The 21,358-nt window shown below is 42.0% G+C and overlaps 3 protein-coding genes across 7 annotated transcripts in view; 2 read left to right on the top strand and 1 right to left on the bottom strand.

Moving 5' to 3' along the window:
• Nucleotides 1-1,217, top strand: part of LOC306931458 (uncharacterized protein) — a gene marked incomplete at both ends in the record, with an annotated part of 13,244 nt that extends 12,027 nt beyond the window's left edge. Inside the window, 2 exons of the mRNA XM_079512860.1 lie at nucleotides 691-789; nucleotides 1,069-1,217. Of these exons, the coding sequence (XP_079368986.1) occupies nucleotides 691-789; nucleotides 1,069-1,217 (248 nt within the window). The remainder of the gene's footprint in view (nucleotides 1-690; nucleotides 790-1,068) is intronic.
• Nucleotides 1,218-3,876: 2,659 nt separating this feature from the next.
• On the top strand, nucleotides 3,877-9,419 carry LOC306930673 (CUB and zona pellucida-like domain-containing protein 1). Of its 2 annotated transcripts, XM_079511761.1 has the most exons (6): nucleotides 3,877-4,063; nucleotides 4,312-4,496; nucleotides 6,941-7,174; nucleotides 7,485-7,648; nucleotides 8,424-8,668; nucleotides 9,244-9,419. In XM_079511761.1, the coding sequence occupies exons 1-6, from the start codon at nucleotides 3,976-3,978 to the stop codon at nucleotides 9,291-9,293; spliced, it is 966 nt and encodes a 321-aa protein (XP_079367887.1). In that variant the 5' UTR covers nucleotides 3,877-3,975; the 3' UTR covers nucleotides 9,294-9,419. The 2 variants fall into 2 exon arrangements, with proteins under 2 accessions (XP_079367887.1, XP_079367888.1); XM_079511762.1 differs by lacking the exons at nucleotides 3,877-4,063; nucleotides 4,312-4,496 and adding an exon at nucleotides 4,779-5,112.
• Nucleotides 9,420-9,890: 471 nt separating this feature from the next.
• ikzf5 (IKAROS family zinc finger 5) lies at nucleotides 9,891-14,309 on the bottom strand. Of its 4 annotated transcripts, none has more exons than XM_079511713.1 (4): nucleotides 13,814-14,309; nucleotides 13,426-13,631; nucleotides 12,636-12,809; nucleotides 9,891-12,476 (listed from the first exon to the last, which is right to left on the bottom strand). In XM_079511713.1, the coding sequence occupies exons 2-4, from the start codon at nucleotides 13,556-13,558 to the stop codon at nucleotides 11,506-11,508; spliced, it is 1,278 nt and encodes a 425-aa protein (XP_079367839.1). In that variant the 5' UTR covers nucleotides 13,559-13,631; nucleotides 13,814-14,309; the 3' UTR covers nucleotides 9,891-11,505. The 4 variants fall into 4 exon arrangements, with proteins under 4 accessions (XP_079367839.1, XP_079367838.1, XP_079367840.1 ...); XM_079511712.1 differs by having other exon boundaries at nucleotides 13,426-13,589; XM_079511714.1 differs by lacking the exon at nucleotides 13,814-14,309 and having other exon boundaries at nucleotides 12,636-12,846; nucleotides 13,426-13,559.
• Between the last annotated feature and the right edge of the window lie 7,049 nt (nucleotides 14,310-21,358).

The raw sequence follows: 21,358 nt of genomic DNA, 5'->3' as shown, positions 1-21,358 counted from the left end.
TTTAATTTGGTATAAACAGACTCCAATGAAGTTACTGAAACATCTGAATTATGTCTATATGAATCCGTTCGAGATATCCATTACAATGATTCTAAATATTTTACCTTCCCTATATATAATTTGAAACTCAATTTGGTTACGTCATCCACATATGTCAGTTTTTACACAAACATACATAATTACGTCATCAGCCAATCCCTGATTGGCCGAGTGACGACACCAACATACGGAGCCAATCCAATTGGTCGAGGGGGCCACCGACATACGCAGCAAGCTGCCAACTTGCGCTCTGATTGGCCAAGCGACGGCAGTAAAAAGACACAATCCCTGATTGGATTGGCCGATCAGCGACGCCACCAAAAATACACAATCCCTGATTGGATTGGCCGATCAGCGACGCCACCAAAAAATCACAATCCCAGACTGGCCGAGGGTGTCAGCGACATACGCAGCCGAAAACAGTACTTGCGCCTCTCTGCTCGCTCAAGTAATTAGTGTGTTTGGGTCAGGTAATGACCACTATATTGCATCTGTCATTCATATAGCTCACTGCCAAGCCACCACTGCACGACCACGACCCACTACCCCAGGTATTTACATATAGTTTTAGTTCATATCATTGTCCTAGAAGTACAAGTGAATGAGTTGTTAAGTGTTACAATAATTATGCTCCTGTCCTGTCTCCCTCAGATCGACCCTCATGTCGCTACAACTGTGGCTACAACCTGGGAAGCTGCTCCTGTTCCAGCTCCTGTCAGTACTATGGCAACTGTTGCTATGACTACAACAGTAAGTACCAGGTCCCTTCACTTGTTGTTCAGGACTGTAGGACGAATAGCATGTTGTCTCAATTTATATTTTAGACAATTAGTGTATTGTCAGGTAATGACCACTATATTTCCATCTCTCATTCATATAGCTCAGTGCCAAGCCACCACTGGACAACCTGCTACATCAGGTATTAATATTTTATCTCCATCTCCATTAATATTTTCCTAAATGCAATGTGAACCACAAAATGGCTTCAGCTGGTGATGACTGATGAGACTCCTTCCCCCCCCCTCTCAGCACCGTACTGTGGAGGCTCCCTGTATGGCAATGGGAACTTCTCCAGCCCCAACTACCCAAGCCAATACTACAACAACGCTAACTGTATTTGGAAGCTAACTGCTAACTACAGAGAAACTGTCTCCCTGTCCTTCACCGACATTGAGTGAGGATCACTGTTTTCTTGAAGTTGATGATAACAATTCCAAAACAACTTTACATTTGAACTATTGAACATATCACTTTTCATGACTTGAATCTAGCTGTTGCTCTCTGATTATGTTGGGTGTACTAGATATTCTTATCGATATTCTTTTTTGCACCCAGTTTGGAGAACTGCTGCAACTGCGACTCGATTTCCATCTATGATGGGCCATCTGTCAACTCACCGTACCTGGGCAGAGTTTGTCACCCTCAAAACCCTCAGAATTCATCCTTCCAATCCTCCTCACGGTACATGACTGTGGTGTTCAGGACAGATAGCTCTGTTGTTGACAGAGGGTTCAATGCTGAGTTCACAAGCATTTATCGACCCTCATGTCGCTACAACTGTGGCAACAACATGGGAAACTGCTCCTGTTCCAGGTCCTGTCGGTACTATGGCAACTGTTGCTATGACTACAACAGTAAGTACCAGGTCCCTTCTTACTGTAGGACGAATAGCATGTTGTCTCAATTTATATTTTAGACACAGGATGCAATTAGTGTATTTGGGTCAGGTAATGACCACTATTATTTGCATCTCTCGTTCATATAGCTCACTGCCAAGCCACCACTGCACGACCACGACCCCCTACCACAGGTATTTCATTATAGTTTTAGTTTATATCATTGTCCTAGAAGCACAAGTGAATGAGGTGTTAAGTGTTACCATACTTATGCTCCTGTCTCCCTCAGAGGTGTCTCCCTCAGCCCGACCCTCATGTCGCTACAACTGTGGCAACAACATGGGAAACTGCTCCTGTTCCAGCTCCTGTCGGTACTATGGCAACTGTTGCTATGACTACTACAGTAAGTGTCAGGTCCATCAAATCAACGGCATTGATGCACTCTGCCTTGTCTCCACTCACTTGACATTGACCGTGTTGTTGTTCATGACTGAGGGAAGAAAAGCATGTTGTCTCAGTTTTTACAGCAGTTAATTTGATTGGACAAGAGGCATTCCATCAGTGCTGATGTTCAGTAACAGCATTGGAACATGTCACTCAGCGAGCTAATGTTAGACGGTTATTTACACACTTTAGGAATGCTGATTGATTGCAACAACATTTTTGTGGGAGTCATGAAGGAACCGAGGCCTATACATTTGTTATACAGTATCTAATAATAAAACAAATCACAGAATCATAAACAGCTGTCTTCCATTACATGATAATTATTATTATAGTAGAAAAGCAATGTTCCCAATCAATGTATGCTGCCGTTATACTGCATATCGGTACTCCCTAGCATAGGATAATGGTTAATTATATAGAATTCACACGGTAAGACACCAAGAATGTGTATGTTAGACAACAGCAAGGTAGAGAGCAATGTAAGGATGGACTTATTTGGATTGAATTTAGTCAAATTAGTTGATTCATTGACAGTTATCTGCCCAACCGTTAGGCTTTTTATATCCAAAGGCACGGACTCGTCGTGAACTGTGTTTAGTTACAGACCCTGGAACTTTGCAATGCAAATAAGGATTATTTGAAGAGACACTTTTTTATAATTTCTTTTTGGGGGGGGGCTGGGGGTCTTTTTGCCTTTTATTGATAGACTAACAGTAGTTTGACAGGAAAGGGGGAGAGAGATGGGAAGACATGCAGCAAAGGTTGTCGGGATCGGGACTCGAACCCGCGTCACGCTGTCAGGCTGGATTACCAGCCTAGGTGCCCGGACCGCTCGGCCGGCCCAGGCCCAGGAGACGCCTTTTTACACACTTTTATTTACATATCATTACTCATTTTTAAATAAAATATTTTATATTTTAGACTAAAACGTACCGTCGTACCTAGTGTGTTCATGTCAGTTAATGATCAATATATTTGCATCTCTCATTCATATAGCTCACTGCGGTAACGCCACTGCGCAACCCCCTACATCAGGTATTTATTTTACATTTTATCTCCATTAATATTTTCCTAAGTACTTGAAATTATTGTCAATTGTGTCAATATTTATGCAATGTTAACCACAAAATGGCTTCAGCTGGTGATGACTGACATGACTCCTTTCCCCCCCTCTCAGCACCGTACTGTGGAGGCTCCCTGTATGGCAATGGGACCTTCTCCAGCCCCAACTACCCAAGCCAATACTACAACAACGCTAACTGTACTTGGAAGCTAACTGCTGACTACAGAGAAACTGTCTCCCTGTCCTTCACCGACCTTGAGTGAGGATCACTGTTTTCTTTAAAGGGGCATTCCACTCATTTTCAACATTTTACTATGTCATTAATGTACCTTAGAGCTGTTAGACTAGAGGTCTGAAAAACATCATTAACATGGTGAAACACATCTTGATGATGTCATCAAGATGTGTTTCACCATGTTAATGATTATTTTCATAATTACAGTTCTAGGAAACACAAAATGGGAGGACTTTTTTATTATTTCCACACAACAGCTCTAAGGTATATTAATGACATAGTAAAATGTTGAAAATGGGTGGTTTTCCCCTTTAAGTTGATGATCCAAAACAACTTTACATTTTAACTATTGAACATATCACGTTTCATGACTTGAATCTGTTGCTCTCTGGTGATGTAGGGTGTTAGTATACTAGATATTCTTATAGATATTATTTTTTGCACCCAGTTTGGAGATCTGCTCTAACTGCAACTGCGACTCGATTGACATCTATGATGGGCCATCTGTCAACTCACCGTACCTGGGCAGAGTTTGTCACACTCAAAACGAATCCATCGAATCCTCCTCACGGTACATGACCGTGGTGTTCAGGACAGATAGCTCTGTTGTTGACAGAGGGTTCAATGCTGAGTTCACAAGCGTTTCTCAGCCTATCTCTAAAGGTACATCTTGCTGTATGTATGTTACTGTAGTTTACCAGGATATTTGCCCTGAACTGGATTAATTTCTACATGTCTTTGTACAAATCTTTGTATTTACTTAAAAAGTCAATCACGTGACAATATAATCACATTCACAACCCCAGTTCGTTCACAGTTGAAATTCGCTGTCTTATAGCCTATGAATAATCTTAAAGAAACAAAAGCTAAGTAATCGACAACAAGAACTTGCACACACTTTGCATTGTCAGGTCGTGTGGACTGTTCTTCAGGAAACATGAACATTGTGGTTGAGAGATCATACCTGAACTCTGTGGGCTATGATGGCTACAGCCTCTATTTGAACGACCAAGTCGGCCAGTATTGCAGACCTAGATACACCAATACCCAAGTGGTGTTTGACTTCCCGTTAAACGCCTGTGGCACCGAGCTCAAGGTAAGTTACAATGTTAATTTAACCCTGAGACTATACAAATGGAACCAAGTGGACCCATAAGGGTCCATTTGGCAGAGTATTGGACTCGAGTCATGATGACTCGACTCGAGTCCGACTCGAGTCATTGATTTGACGACTTGCAACTCGACTTGGACTTCAAGGGTAAAAACTTGAGACTCGACTTGACTTGGAAGACAATGACTCCAGACTCGACTCGACTTGAGACAAGCTGACTCGGACAACTTAGTCCTTTGCAAAGGATGCAAGGCGCATTTGCGCACCAAGAGCTGCGACAGTTATATGTAGAGAATCTGACAGGTATTCAAAAGGAACTCAAATATGATGTTATGTCCTGTAAGTAGACTTAGAAATAAAACTAGTGTTGACTAATCTTTACACGTGACTCTTATTTTGAAGAGGAAGTCAGAGCACAGGAAGTCTGTTTCAGTTGTAAACAAGCTACTATGACACTTTCCCAAAGTTTACGGTGCTCCTGTCATAGTGCTAGTCGCTAAACGCAACCATATTTACAATACAATACAATGTGAAAACCATGCATCTGTCACTTGAACAACACTGGAATTACTTTATTTAAACATGGAACCTGCAGCAGTAGGTGAGTAATTCATTTTATCTGTGTAGGACATTTCAAAATAATGATGTGCAGCGCTGGTTATAAATGCAGGTTTCATGTAATCATGTTGGGTCACGCATGTTTTACACAGTTGAACAATAAGCTTGTCCGTCGGGTGCAAACTTCCTTTCCTACTTTCCTCTTACCTGTCTTGTTTTATTGTTCCAAATAAATTATTCCATTTGAAAAGTCCTTAATTCAGCAACAGCTTCCAACAACAACAACAACAACAACAACACAAGACGCTAACTTAAGTTGTGATCATCAAAAAAAAAAAGGAAAAGAAAAACATCCACAGCTGAACATGGGGAGTTGACGAGGCGGTCGCGTTGTCTCTCACTCTATCGCCTGTAGTCAATTAAACATCGTTAAGCTTCCCAACGTCTTTAACAAACTACACTACAACAGAACATTTTGATTTCCTATACAGAGCTTAAAATGAACTGAGACAAAATGTGTGGCAGTGAGTGACATGATTTCTTTTTTCCTTAAGACAATTTAATGCAGACACAGGCCTGTACTTCTGTGTCTGAATGGGAAAGTCTTATTTCTTTATTTTTCCTTTTTAATTGTCATAATAATAATAATAATAATAATAATAATATATTATTATTATTATTATTATTATTTTATTTTGTATTATTTTTGTACTTGCTTTAGGCCTGTCTGTGCATGGGCAGGGCATCAGTATTATATTCATATAATTAGACTGGATATTGTGATTTTACATATTGTAATTGGCATAAGTTTGATATTGGCATAAGTGTTCTTTTCCTGTTTTTTGAGTGGTGCAACCACTATAGACAGCTATGTGTGACTTGTGTGTGTCCCTGTGTCCCTGTATCCGAGCACGGAAATAGCATAATTATTGTCACCACCATCAAGTGTCACTGTTGTGCAGCCTAACACACAGACAGAGGCCAGGGAGGAGAGCTTGTACAGTACAGTACAGTACAGTACAGTACAGTACAGTACAGTACAGTACAGTACAGTACAGTACAGTACTCGACAATCTTGTGACTCGACTTGACTTGACATAACCTTGTGACTCGACCCGACTTGACTCGACAACCTTGTGACTCGACCCGACTTGACTCGACAATCTTGTGACTCGACCCGACTTGACTTGACATAACCTTGTGACTCGACCCGACTTGACTCGACAACCTTGTGACTCGACCCGACTTGACTCGACAACCTTGTGACTCGACCCGACTTGACTTGACATAACCTTGTGACTCGACCCGACTTGACTCGACAACCTTGTGACTCGACCCGACTTGACACAACTTTGTGACTCGACTTGACTTGACTTGCCCACAACAGAAAAACTTGAGACTTGCTTGAGACTTGGACCAAATGACTTGCTACTCGACTCGGACTCGGATCGGAGGGACTCGTGCAATTGTCTGCCATTTGGTTATATGTCTACACTACAAATGGATACATTAACACTGAGGCTTTACTGTGTGGGCGGTCTGTCACTGGCACCGCTCAACGCTCATCTGTTGTAACCCATTTTGGGCGGGAACCCCTTTTGGTGTTAGCATTATGTTATGCTTTAGCTATTGAAAAATAGCAGATCTACAAGCTCATAGCGCGCCACCAAGTGGCGCGCTACGAGCTTGTAGGTCTGCTATTTTTGAAAAATCGAAGAACCACTGACATAGAAACATAGCTTTTTCAGAAAACTGTCAGGATGTAGAAGACATTTTTAGAATCTTATCTCAGGTCAAAATACTTCATGATCATTCTCCAGATTGTTGACATACGGACGGATGTAATTTGAGTTGTTTTTGTCCACCAACAGGTTGAAAATGGTGCCAAAATGGTGTACACCAACGCCGTCCGAGCCTACACCTCCAGCTATGGTGAGATCACACGCCAGTCTTACTTCAGGTTGAACGCGGCCTGTGGGATGGAGCCGGACATGATGGTCCAGACCGTGTACAGAGTCCATGAGCCGGTCAACGGCAACTTTACAGGAACCGGCAGGTTCAATGGCAGCATGGCTTTCTACAGGAGCTTCAATTCCAGTGACCAGGTGCAAAACGTGTTTCTTTCCTTTCTAAATGTATTGGAAGTCAGTGGCGTTTTCTTATTTTGTCATTGTTGTTATTTTTTGATTGGTTTTCAGTTTTTTCACATTATTGAGTGGTGCACAATAATGTGAGTGGTATTGAGTGGTTGCACCACTTGAGTGGTGCAACCACAAACATTTGTTTGTTTTTTTCAAAAAGGCGTCCAAAGGCGCCATTGGCAATGAGGGCGTCACGGGAAAGGCGTCCAAAGGCGTCACGTGGCACTGAGTGTTAATGAAGAAAAAAAACTGTTTTCCATTTCTGTTCTCTCAGGTGACAGAGTTTCCATACAAGGTGGCTCTAAATCAGAACGTGTATGTCCAAGTGAATTTGACAAGCGGCAGCGACATTGGCCTGGTCATCTTCCCGTACACCTGCGTGGCCTCACCCTCGCCCCATGACTTCCAAAGCAGAGCCTACGACCTTGTCCGTAATGGGTAAGAGGGTGCAGTGATCCGAATGGTAACTGGAACGCTTGCCTTTAAACACGCTCGCCCTCGGGTTTTTTTTACGCCGACCTCATGCCGTCTGCTCAGTGGGGCGGTTCTTGTTTTACAGAGAATTAAACTCAGATTAAATTAATAATAATAATAATAATAATAAAACTTTATTTGTATAGCACCTTTCATGACATGAAATGCAGCTCAAAGTGCTTTACAGAGCAATGGAGAGGGAAAAAAAAGAAAAGAAAAGCAAGGCATAAACATTAAAAAACAAGAGCAGTAATGCAATACAGTGAGGACATGAATAACAAAATATTAAAAAAACAAAAAACAAATCAATTAAAAGCAAGGGTGTTGTAGAAGTGGGTCTTGAGCTGTGCTTTAAAAATGTCTACAGAGGCTGCCTGTCGAAGGTACAGTGGGAGTTTGTTCCACGCCGTCGGCCCGTAGAAGCAAATTAAGGTTAGGAATACGGTAAGGTTTAACCATTTAAGCATAGTTTACTGAGGTTACGTTTAGGAATACCATGCTGAGCAGTTCCGCCGGATGTACGCCCGGGGGGCCTGTGTTTTCAGGCGAGTGTTCTAGTATTCATGAGGTTCAAAGATGCCGCTAATCTATCAATGCTAGTATGCTACGATGAAAGACCTGCATGTCTTCTGAAGACATTGCTATTGTAAAAGAGAGGACATATTGATTGACTAAAAGACATTGGAAGTTCAAACTTCCAATGTCATCCTGTAACATTGGCTCTGTTTTCTCCTTTAAGATGTGCCAGGGACAACTCCTACCATGACTTCACGGCTGGTTCCTATAGCTTCGCCCGTTTCAGCTTCAAATCCTTCAAGTTTCTGCGAGCCCATGAGATGGTGTATTTGCAGTGCAGAGTCCTCATCTGCCCGGCCTCTGACCAGAGTTCCCGCTGCCGTCGCGGTTGCCGCAGCCGCATGGCCCGGGACCTGACGTCAGACCATGACAGCCACACTATGGTCCTGGGTCCATTCCAGCTGAAAGGTCAGAGGCCATTTGTACCTCGGTGCAGATAGTCAAAGTACAAGTAAGACGCGTGAACGCGGGAAGCGAACGCAGCTCGTAAATTGCAATAACAACAATTAGAATAAATTACGTACTTTTTTAAGGTTTTTTTTAAGTTCTCTTTTTTTTTTATTATTTTATTTTTTAAGTGTTTTTTTAAGTGAAGTTTGTTTTGTGTGTGTATGTGTGCGTGCGTGTTTTTTTTGTTTGTTTGTTTTCTATTAAGTTTTTTTTTTTTTGTAATTTCTTTTTAAAGTTTTTTCTTTATACGTTTTTTTTAAGTTAAGTTTTGTGTGTGTGTTTTTTGTGTGTGATACAGCTGCGCCCTCTGGTGGCGGGCGGGTGGTGTTACAGCGTGACACAGACAGACAGACACACACAGACATGTTCTGCTAGGTCTCATAGTTAGTGCTCATTGCGTTCGCAAATAGGTTACTATTAGGCACAATAAGGTGGTTTGTCGACTCTAGTATTAACATGCCATGAGAAAAAAAAAGAAAAGAAACATTACTAAGAATGATTAATTAATGATTAATGTTTTCTTTCATCACCAGATACTGAGGAACAGGATGAATCGACGTCCAAGGAGGAGATCAAGGCTTAAGCTGAAAAATCAATGACCAGCTTAATCTTTTCTAATCATTAGTGCTCTTGCTATTCTTCTCCTTGTGGCATTTCTGCTATCTGCTCTCCTTTGTAACCTCTTATCAGCAACAAATAAATGCATCATCAAAAGACTCTGGTTTCAATGTACAGTAGATGGCAAGAAGACGCATAATAACTTTGCAATAAGTTTCAGTTGTAGAATGCGGTTGGTCTGCTCTCCCAAATCAGTTGGATGTTGCAAACCCATTTGGCAATATGTCAAAATTGTGTTATTGTATTTTGTCACAATTCAATAAAACGGTTTGTTTTGATAAATATTCTAGCTACCAATATTCTAGCTATACTTCTGAATATAGTACATTAACATGGGCAATAGTAGGCTGAATTATTTGATTTATACTCCATTGAATGTTAGTTTGAATTTTTATGAGCTTCAGAATCTTTCAGTGAATTGATCTCTTGCTTTCAGCTAATTTCTATAGAGCAGAACAAATACTGGACTGATGTATCATTATGTAATCTGAGTATTTAACAAAGTTCCGAAATATAGTACAAAGCATGGACAAGGAGGAAAGAGACCACTTGAAGACAAGGAGCTGATCAGTTAGAAAACACTTTACTTATAAATTAGTTCATATTAATTCATCTCACAAAATGATTTGTCATCATGAGGAGTCATCGCCAAAAAAACGCTTAAAACTTCATCGTTCAAGCGCCTACAACACACACGGACACAATGTAAGGCCATCGCAATTGCCCATACTGGATACCTATATACTGTATATATATATATATATATATATCACTTTTTTTTTAAAGAATATACAATAATTGGCCAAACATTTGAAAATACATTTTGGACCCTGGAAATATATTATCAGTATATTTTTATAGATTGGCCCCCGCAACATTTATTTTCTCTCATACATTATTATTATTATTGGCCAATTTTTGTATATTTTGAATTGAAATATATTAATTTCCATTTGGTATGGGTGGACTCCTCTTGTATCACTACTAAGCATGGGTAACGAAGGATCAGTTGGTCCTAGAAACAGTAACTATGTTTTCCACACACACGTTGCTAAGCAACAGACGTGACAGCATCCGACATAATGAACACACCTCGCTATGGCAGCAATCTGTGCCTCAACACATTCCATTGAACATCTATCCCATCACTCAGAATACAATACTCAGTAAATATTCAGAATAAAAAGCATTGAGATCCATACCATACAATTGGAGGCATCTCAAGGCAGGTTATCACAAAAGGCTAACACATGGCATCACTGGTGCTACTTGGCAATTCTGAACAAAACAGTGTTCACAGGAGACACAAAAAAACACGGCGACACTGCTCTAAAAGTGGACATAATTGAATATCAAAGTGACCCGTTACAACATCAAAAGGTCAGAACTTGACACAGTATTTAAAAGGCAATGCTTTCTTTTCAATAAAACCCCTTCAGCAAAATGGGTGTCAAGTTGCTTTGGTGCTGCTAATTGAAGGGCACCTAGTAGTGAGGAGGACCTTCACAAACAATAGAAGTTCACAAAAAAACAATTCCATGTACCATGTACCTTTAGACCAACCCAGAGTAACTGAATTTGGCCACATTTCTAAACGGGTGCCACACCAGTATTGTAAAAGTCAGCTGGCATTGAAGTTTCTTAGCAGCATTCATGGAGTAGAATTTTGGAAGCTGTCACAGCTACAACTGGAAGCTACAATAGCCGTTTTATGGCTCTGTACCAATCTAATTACGGCAGGGAGGAGATATCACAATACCACCCATCTTTATATATAATCCTTCCTAGCTAGGACACAAGAGCAGGTGAACATGTCAGGCACTGAAAAGAAAGATTAGTAATGCACCAAGCACTCTGAAATGATTTAGGTAAGGCTCTATTACTCGAGGAATGCTCATAATTAAAACCGTTAAGACATATATACTGCAACTACATCCCTTTTTCATACACTTGTATGGGCACTTTAAACTGTGCAAACTAAAACCTTCACGGTGACATTTTCCACAATTCTCCCTGCCTCTGAATCAAAGTGAGTACACGCATCTAAAAAGGCTAGGCTACATCAAGGCCGGTATAATAAAGTTATGAAGCAATAAATAAAATCAACGTGAAATGTGTTAAATAAAACCAAGCGCTGTTCCATTTATGGTCCTTTGAATCGTTTACATATCCAGTCTCTACTTGTGCTGCCCCCGAGCGAAGTGACAGGCAAAATCATACTTGTTCTTGCACCTGTGGCCGCAGATGTTGCACTGGAAAGGGTTCTCGTAGCCATGACAGCCCATGTGGATGGTGCAGAGGATGTTATCGGGGAAGTAGATGTCACAGTGCAGGCAGTGGAGCAAAACCTGGGGGTCATGGTGCGGCAACGGCAGACCTGGGGCCGGGGTGCTGGGCTGGCTGTTGGTGATACTGGGAGTACTGGTGCGACCGCTGTGCTCGCTACAGGGTCCTCCCCCGGGGCTGTAGCTACTGTGGGGAGGGGGCCTTGGCTCTGAGGTGACGGGGGAAGAAGAGGGCGCGTGGGTCACACTGGACGAGACGACCACGGGGGCTGTGGCCGGATGAGGCAGCTGGATGAGGAATGGCTTCTCGTCCACTATAGACTCGGCTCCGGGAGATATAGGTCTGGGCTGGGCGGGGGCCTGCACGTCAGAGGGGAGGCTCGCCAATTGGCCGGCCAAAGTAGACAGCTGGTTCAGCGGGTTTTCCATGACTAGGTCATGATGATGGTGATGGTGTTCTTCCCGGGAGCTCCCGTCCTCGGCTGCGGTGCCCTGGTCTTCGTACGCTGCCTGGCGCAGGTGGGGCAGCTCGTGAGAGAAGTCGTTGATGTTGTCGGCTTTGTGCACCACCATGGATGGGGGAGTGAAGTTGATAAGGAGCCTGCGGCTGTAGCCCAGTGAGGTAGCCTTCTTCTGCAGGACGCTCAGCATCTTCTTATGGGAGAGCGAGCGAGCGCCCTTCATGGGCAGCAGCTTGTGTCGCCGCCGGCGGTGGTGTGACAGGTTGCTGCGGTCACTACAGCGGAAGGAACACAGCTCACACTTGTAAGGCTTCTCGCCCGTATGCGAACGCATGTGGGCCTCCAGGTGGCGCTCATAGGCAGAGGCAAAGGGACATAGGTGACAGCGGTGGGGTTTCTCTCCTATGGAGGAACACAAACATTTACAGGGACAGTTATGTCAGTGGGCGAAAATCTCAAAACCATGTTGGTATTATTGGACAGCGCGAGTCATAAACCAGAAATATGCATTTGCTTTCAGAAAGAGGACACACGGCATCATTGTATAATGTTCACCCTCACCTGTATGAATACGGATGTGCTCAATGAGACGTGCCGTGCCTCTGGTGGCATAGTTGCAGTAGCGACACTTGAGCTTTCCATCATAAGTCCTCTCGAAACCGTCCACCAGAATCCCTGAGCTGTCCTCCAGGGACATGTCCACAGAGGGGTGGTCCAGACCATTCTGCCTGCAATCTGTTCATAGAAACAACGGCCAGACATTGATCATCATCTGATGACAGATTGATGCCAAGTAGGAGAGTCATTTTAAATGGGTATGCATGTAAGCAAGAAATGCAGTCATGTCATATTCTCTAAAGTCTAAATAGCTGGATAGGATACATTATTTTATTTAACAAGTAATTTATGTTTCATTTATGCACTAACAAAAGAGGAAAGTCTTCAAATGAGGGCAGTTGGGATTCAATTCTTGAATAGTATAATTATAATCATAATTAATCCAAATACGGTAAGTAATTTTCACACGTGTAATTGATATTTTTACTTTCTACACAATATGTTCATAATTTAACAATCTAAATGAGTTTTATTCATAGTGCAATATACCCACGACAGAATCGGCAGTGAAATGGTAACTGCTTGCTTTAAAAGTGTACTTCTATTACTTTGTCAAGAAATTAACTAAAACCTGGAATCATGATATAGATTGTGACAACAACCGCTGTCAACTCAACACTGCGTGATTTTGGTGCCTCGCAAAGTGCTATTCCATATACAGTTACAGGTGTACTTACTGAAGGCGATAATATGACCTGATGTGGTTAAAAACGCAGCCAACTGAGCAGTTTACCTGCTGGCAACCCGCCTGCCTCTTTAACGCCACTCACAGAACCTGAGATCATGTTCACATGTTGAGTTTGCTGGCTGAGATACTCCTGGAAATCCTTGACGAAGTCCAACGTGTCTGGCTTTTCTTCGCCCATTTGAAAGAGTGTCAGTTGCCGGGGGCCAACACTGAAATGGCAATTCAACGTGAGTTAAAGTGGCATCTTTATTCTGAAACCAAATGAAAGGTAAATTACATTTGGCAACAGCATCTCTAAAACTGACAACAAAATACCTGTAAAATACATGTAAAGAAATCACTGTTTGATCAGAGATAGTAGGACAAGCTGGTTCCAACTTCCAACTCGAGCTAAATGAACACTCAGAGATTTGACACTGTATGTACCACTCACCCTTTCAAAATAACCAGGACTTTCTCCGTAAATTTCGCCTGGGCGGCCGTGGTGTAGCTCGATACCCAGACAAGATGATCCACGACAGGCAGCGAGCAAAACAGCCCGATCCGTTGTTTAGTTGGTCGTTACACAGTGATCCCCAATTCCCATCATTATGTTGTTGACTTGTTGTTACCAACGCTACGTTAGCAACTCGGCTAACGTTAGCTTATCTTAGACTCAAGCGCTACATCCTTCCAACTTAATCAACGGTGTCTCGTCCCTCGCCCGCAAATTCATTGTTTACGTTGGCCGTAGAAAATCAAGAACACATCGAAGCGTGCCGTTAGGTTTTTTGGGGGGGCTTTCGTTGGATCACATCGCTACCAAAGCTATCAGAAAACAATAAGGCAGTTGAAGGGGTGGAAGTTGCACAGTGCACACAGCGTGTCCACCCGCGAAAATAGTCCCGCAAAAGGTGAAACAACAACCGCGAAAGAAGGTTCCGCTAAGAAACAGAGAGCCTGTGAGACGCACTCGCTGAGTGCATTTGATTCTTTCTATTTGTAAGGTAGTCCCATAACTCTATCAACACAATCGTTCTTAGATCTTGTGCCACGCACACTTAATTGGTTGAGTTACATCAAGATGGCAGGCCACAAGTGTCTATATGGGGCATACATTTTGTACAAATTACACCAACATTCTCTGAAAATATAACATACTGACTGTTTGCAACACCATCTGTACAGAAGTCAAGAAGTAGATGCTAAAGGTAGGCAACTTGTTTAGATGTGATGATTCTCGGTTTGTCATTGTTTGTGCTACTATGCGGCCCAAAAGGGCAAATTAATCATTGGATGTGTGAACAAAACATGGCCTGTTGTTATGTTGGACTTAATGGTCCAGATTCCAGACCATGTTGCCTACAGAGTCCACTGCCCATGGACCAGTCAACAGTAGCCTAAGATTTAGACTCTCGTAGATGTATTTATCGATTCTGACATCATGACAGAATCGATAAATACATCTACGATAGTCTAAATATTAGGCTAAGTCAACAGCAACTTAACAGGCACCCCATGCAGGTTCAATGGCTTTATGAGCAAGTTGTGTGACCTGGTACAAAAAAAGTGTTTATTTTCTTGGATTGGATTGGAAATTGGTGGCATTTACTTATTTTGTAAATAAAGCTTTTATTACCATTTCACATATTGTATAAACCCTTTCTAAACAACACAACAGATCTGACAGATTTTGGACCCCCTCCAAAACTAGACGGTGCACCTCAAGGGGGTTATCCTTCTAATAAAGGTAGTATACAAACTGCCACGATCCAAAATAGTGCTGGCCGACATCCAGGACGAGTGCATCATTGGATTGGATCTACTTGAATGATGGAGAGCCATTGTGGATATCCAGAAGGCCCGGTATGGGCTGAGACAATCCCTTCAGCGTCGCAGTGACGAGAGAGTCAATGTCAGCTTCCCACCTCAGGCACAGCATGCACACTTATCCATGACAGCAGCCAGACACACTTACACAAGCCCAGCCAGCTGCACAGTGTGATGGCAGTCAACGGGGGTTTTGAACAGCTGGGTTCGAACACCACAGATAATCAGTCAGCTTCCAGCATAGATACTGTCATTTACAGGGTCCCTCAGAAGAGACCTGTGCAGTGTACAGCCACTGGGGAGCGCTTTCAGCAGAGCAACGAGGGCCTCTCGCTGGCGCCTCAAAGCTATATCAACCTACTGGAAGAGCCCCTTGACAGCTTTGCTGCCCATAACGAGGAATGTACCTGATCATCCACACTGACCCACAACACCAGAGGGAGTGCAACGAACCATGTACAACCCAGATTCGGCACAAACAAGGGACTACATTATTTTCGCTCCTATGCCACCAAAATGTGGAACGCCCTACCAACAGTCATTAAGACATGCAAATCCCTTGACTCCTTCAAAACCGCTCTCAAAGGGCACCTACGGACGGCTGCAATTCGAAACTGGCCCCCGTAAAAATCTGAATCCCCCCACCGCCCACCCCTTTTCCCCCTCACTGTATATTTCCTTTTTACCTCCTTTATGATGAATTCCTGTTCTGTTCTTTGACTATATAGAAGTGTCTATTTGTACGTCTCTAAATGTTTTGATGAATTGAACAAGGTGGACCCTCTTGTAAACAAGTGTAATGCTTAATTGGGTTGTCCACTCACAGTTAACAGTCTTTGTATTGAGTTTGTGCTTGAAATGTACTGTAATTCTGCAAACTGTTAATAAATATTTCAATCAATCAATCAAACTCACCTTACACATAAAGAGCAGACATTACAGTGGGATTACATAACGCGTTGTTGTGAGCTTGTATAATGGGGATTTTTGCAGAATTTGGGACGATATATGGTTCATCTGATTAATGGGAGTACTTCTGTTCTCTCAGGTGACACAATGACACAGTTTCCTACAATGAGTATGTTACATGTCAACTCCAGGCCGGGGGAATCTCAGCAGCAGTGACACCAGCTTGGTCCTCCTGTACACCTGTATGGCCTTACCCTTGCTCCATGACTTCCAAAAGATTCTACGACCATAATGGGTAAGATGGTGCCTTGATGATAATCAATCACAAAGTTATATAAAAGTTTAAAGTTAATAGTTCGGGTGCAGTACTTAGTTTAGACAGTTTTTGGTTTAGACTAGTCATTGGTTAGACCAGTCATTAGTCCTACAACTACAATCTCAAACCCTCACCCTAACCCTTTGTGGCAGCGGTGGCCGAACGGTTTGCGGAGCGGTCTTGATACCGGAAGGTCGCCAGTTCGAATCCCCGGACCGGCATGTTAAAATTACCACCGCTGAAGTGCCCTTGAGCAAGGCATTGAACCCCAACCATGAAATGTTCTATGAGCAGGGCGTGGCTGTAAACAAGCATCTCGAGCTTAGTCCACTTACCCTGGGTAAACAAAGAACTTTGCTTTGCTTTGCTTTACCCTAACCTCCCACGGGGCAGCACACCTAAACCTAACCTTCCTTAACCCATGTCTAACCAATGACTAGTCTAAACTAAGTATGCATTCATGCATGTCTTCTGGTGACATTGCTACAGTAAAAGAGTGCACGCTGATTCACTAAAAGACAAGTTGGAAGATACAGGGCCATTCTCATCCGGGTGGCTGATATTATCGGAAACAACATGTTCCATAGCAGAAAATGGCCCATGTCATCTTCTATGCTATGATGTTATGTGTATAGCCTATACATTTGATTCATGCTATTTCTCTGTTGCTATTGTATTTGCGTCAAAAGTAGCAAAATGGCTAATATATATATATTTTTACTCAAACTTTACTTCTGGCTGAAGAAGGAGTACATGGGTCAAGTCTTTTAATTCACATTTAAAAGACTTGACCCTATGGGTCCATTTGTACACTGAGTTCTCTGTCAATACTTGCTATTGTGGCTGCTCTTCAATATAGAGGTTTTGAACTCTGCCATACTGTAGCATGAGATAGGCATGTAACGATGATTTTAGGCATGTCCTAAAACCAGATTTATCAGGAGGGGAGAATGTGGAACCCTGACAATAAAATGACATATAGCCTATATAGCGTTTGTATCGAATGAGAGCAGGGCGGAGAGCAACTGCAGTTCAGTTCAGCGAGACATTGTGCAGGCATAAAATAAATCTTGTATATGCAATCGAGCATGTGCTCTGCACTGGTTGACTCATGTGTGCACGCTCTACACCTGCAGTAAGTTTAACCCAGGGAGTGTCTTGTGGCTTCCAGACTCCTGTCTTGTGTGTCTCTGCTGTGGTAATGCTGTCATTCATTTCCAGGTTGTCACAGAACCAGATACTACAGAACATGTAGTACTACTAACCTCATACTTGGCAATAAAGTGCATTTGGTTACTTTGCCACTGTGACATGAGACAAGTGTCACACACTTTCAGATATATAGCCTGCAATTACATGCAAGTGGCAAATGAGGCAGAGCAATTAAATTACGTTAAAATGGTAGTACTGACTCATTCATGTTTCATCACAATCAATAATTTACCTGTAAGCAGTTTGGTGAAGATCACATTGCCCCATTTGTGTCAAAGTTGTAAGAAAACCATTGACAAGACAGAGACAAATGACCGAGACAAATGACCAAGTTGAGTGATTTACAGCAGTAATGTACACCCACTGTCACCAGAACTCTGCATTGTTGTAATACAAGCTCCTCATTTGGTGTCGACAGAGCTGTGTGTGTGTGTGTGTGTGTGTGTGTGTGTGTGTGTGTGTGTGTGTGTGTGTGTGTGTGTGTGTGTGTGTGTGTGTGTGTGTGTGTGTGTGTGTGTGTGTGTGTGTGTGTGTGTGTGTGTGTGTGTGTGTGTGTGTGTGTGTGTGAGACATATGTGTAAATATGAACAGTGGTTAATCTCAGCTGATAGAAATATACAAATATGCTGCAGCTTTTACATGCTAAACATCTCTCTCTGTCACTCACACACGCAGTGCACGCACGCACACACGTACGTGTGTGTGATTTAATTTGAATGTGAATAACCTACACCGTACACGAGTGTGTCCAGTCCACATACATGTAGGATAGGATAAGGATATTAGGATATCATTCTCAGTCATAGCAGTCATTGTTATAGATACAGTTCAGGCTGTGGCCACAAGATGGCGTACAAGCCTCAGAAATGGGTGCTTTCCCAAACTGAGCCTTACCACCCTTAAAACATTATTTTGGCGTCTACTAGACGTCGTCTGGTGCATTGGGTCGGATTCCCCATTGCCACAAATTCACAATGAAGATGGACTTGGTCATGTAACCAAACGAATTAGACTAAAACATAGTTCGCAGAGACTTGGACAGGGGCAGTAGTGGCTACACTGGCTAGACAAATTAGACAATGATAAATTAAATCTCCAGGTAAAAAAGTGAAGGGGAAGACATGAGTCATGACAGTCGACCTCGCGGTTTCGTGGGTTGAACCATGACCGCTGGAGCAGTCAATTACATCGCCTTCTATAGCCTGTCGACACTAATGTTATTTTATTGCAATTTAATTATGCTCAGGTTTCCAGCAGGGCCAGATCCTTCTGAATAATTAACACGCACCAACAATAATTTGTCCGAGAAGATAGAGTGTGGATTCTTTGTGTGCCCATGATGAGCTTTGTTTTTTAGTTTATTTTTAAACAACATATGTTGGATTTTGAGAAAAAAACATAAACCAATAGCTCATTGTGTCCCCAGACAGTGGAGAATACATGTAGGCTATGTTAAAAATCTGTTAATTTAGTTGTAGTTTAGCCTATTATCCTCAGTCCTCACTAAGGGAAGGCTAAACCATGAAATAATTATACAACACCTATTTTTGTAACACAATAAAATAAGAAATTGGCAAATTTTTAGGCCATTTTATTTTTTGTCATTCACCTTGATTAAAATTGATAGAACCACCAGTAGGATTTTTAATTTGTTGATTCACCCCCCCCCCCCCCCCCAAGTCTGTCTTAAACACAACTAACATTGGCGTTTCTAATTGCGATTGATCTATAGTTATCTCCCTTATTTCCCTTCTTTATTTGTCTTTTTATACCTGTAAATTAAGCAACAAGTACACTTTACATTTTATGCAGTGGACTGAGTTTATTCAGGCAGAATTATCTCACGGTTATCACAGTACAGTAGTTCTCAACCTTTTCAGGCCATGACCCCCCCCCCCCCCCCCCCCCAAATATTGTGTAAATATCAGATCTACAAGCTTGTGAGCTTGTAGATCGTCTAATTTAAAAAAAAATCACACCTGTGTGATGTGAGGGGTGCTCTTAACATTGTACATCATCATGCATCATCTCATACTGGCCAATCAGAATGCCTGTTGCCAGTGATTGGTTAGCTGATTTGCTAGTTTACATATGATATAACGTAAAATTTCCCTTCAATGTCAACAACGTTTAGTGTTTTGATGTTTAATTTACGTCATATTTAGCAGAATTTTGACCTAATTTCTCCGTTCATTGTAAATGGCAAAGACATGTGGGGACAAAAGCTGTATAGGAGGGGCTATAGCGACCCTCAAAAATGTGCTTCTTTATTATATTTTTTGACAATTTGGTCAAATGTTTTTATAGTAGGCCTATAGTTTGTTGATTACTTTATTATGCATTAATAATGGTCCTTTTTCCTTTTCTTTCTTTTTCCTATGTCCAGCTTTTAGTGTGTGTGCACAAACTTGTCCTACACAAACATATTCTGTACGGGAACCCCTTTTGGTGTTTTAACTAAGCATTATGTTATACTTTAGCTATTGAAAAATAGCAGATCTACAAGCTCATAGCGCGCCACCGAGTGGCGCGCTATGAGCTTGTAGGTCTGCTATTTTTGAAAAATCGTGAAAATGCGGCACAAATCTTATATATATTCTTATATATATTCTTTCAGAAGACTTTTTTTTATTTCGACGTCAGGCCTAAATGGGTTAAGTTCCCATTGACAATGCATGGACAATTTTACGTCATAGTGTAAACACAAACATTGCGTAACACAAACACAGATTGAGGACGCGAATTATGATTGGCCGGAATGAGATGATGATGTACGATGATAAGAGCGCCCCTCACTTCACACGGGGGGTGATTTTTAGTTTTTTGTTGAGGTATTAAAAATCACACTTGTGTGCTAGATGTATATGTATTGGCCACATGTCATCTTACGTCGTAATTTACTGCCCTAAACAAACATTAAAGTCCATAAACTTGCCTGGCAAACGATTTACGTCCTTAGTGCTCTAAACAAACATTATCAATCCCATAGACTTGGCTGCCATATGAGGCGCTATAGCGCCCCTCAAAAAGGTCTTAAAAGTCCTTAAACTGTCACTACACTGTCATCTGGGGACCCCCCCCCCCCCCCCCCCCCCCAAACCATGCAGGGTCGACCTCCGACCTGAATGCTGAGAACCACTGCAGTACACTACAAACAGGGTGGTCCTTGAAGGACACAACATGAACATGCAAAATGGAAATGAGAACATTATACAATATGTACAGTATAGCAACAAGACCTGACGTCGAAATAAAAAAAAGTCTTCTGAAAGAATATATATATTCAAAGATTTGTGCCGCATTTTACGATTTTTCAAAAATAGCAGACCTACAAGCACGTAGCGCGCCACTCGGTGGCGCGCTATGAGCTTGTAGATCTGCTATATTTCAATAGCTAAAGCATAACATAATGCTAACACCAAAAGGGGTTCCCGCCCAAAATGGGGTAAAGAAAACTCATCTCGGAACAAAAAGAGCATAACTGAAAATAAACATGAAGTACCTATTTGCACACCTGCTATATTAACTACCAAAGGGATTGGAATCGTTGATTTGATGAGGTTTGTGTTTCTCTGTGAAAAGCACATGAGCACAGAATAACATTCTGACTGCAATCTTCACTATCAGTAGTATAATTTAGCAGCTAAATGATACTACTGATAGTGAAGATTATACAATATACAATATAGCAATCAAACTATATATATATGTATGAATGATACTGTAGTTATA

The sequence above is a fragment of the Electrona antarctica genome, assembly GCF_951216825.1.
Source record: "Electrona antarctica genome assembly, chromosome: 10".
Classification (NCBI taxonomy): domain Eukaryota; kingdom Metazoa; phylum Chordata; class Actinopteri; order Myctophiformes; family Myctophidae; genus Electrona; species Electrona antarctica.
Note: the sequence above shows the minus strand (reverse complement) of the source record. Positions and strands in the feature narration are given on the sequence as shown.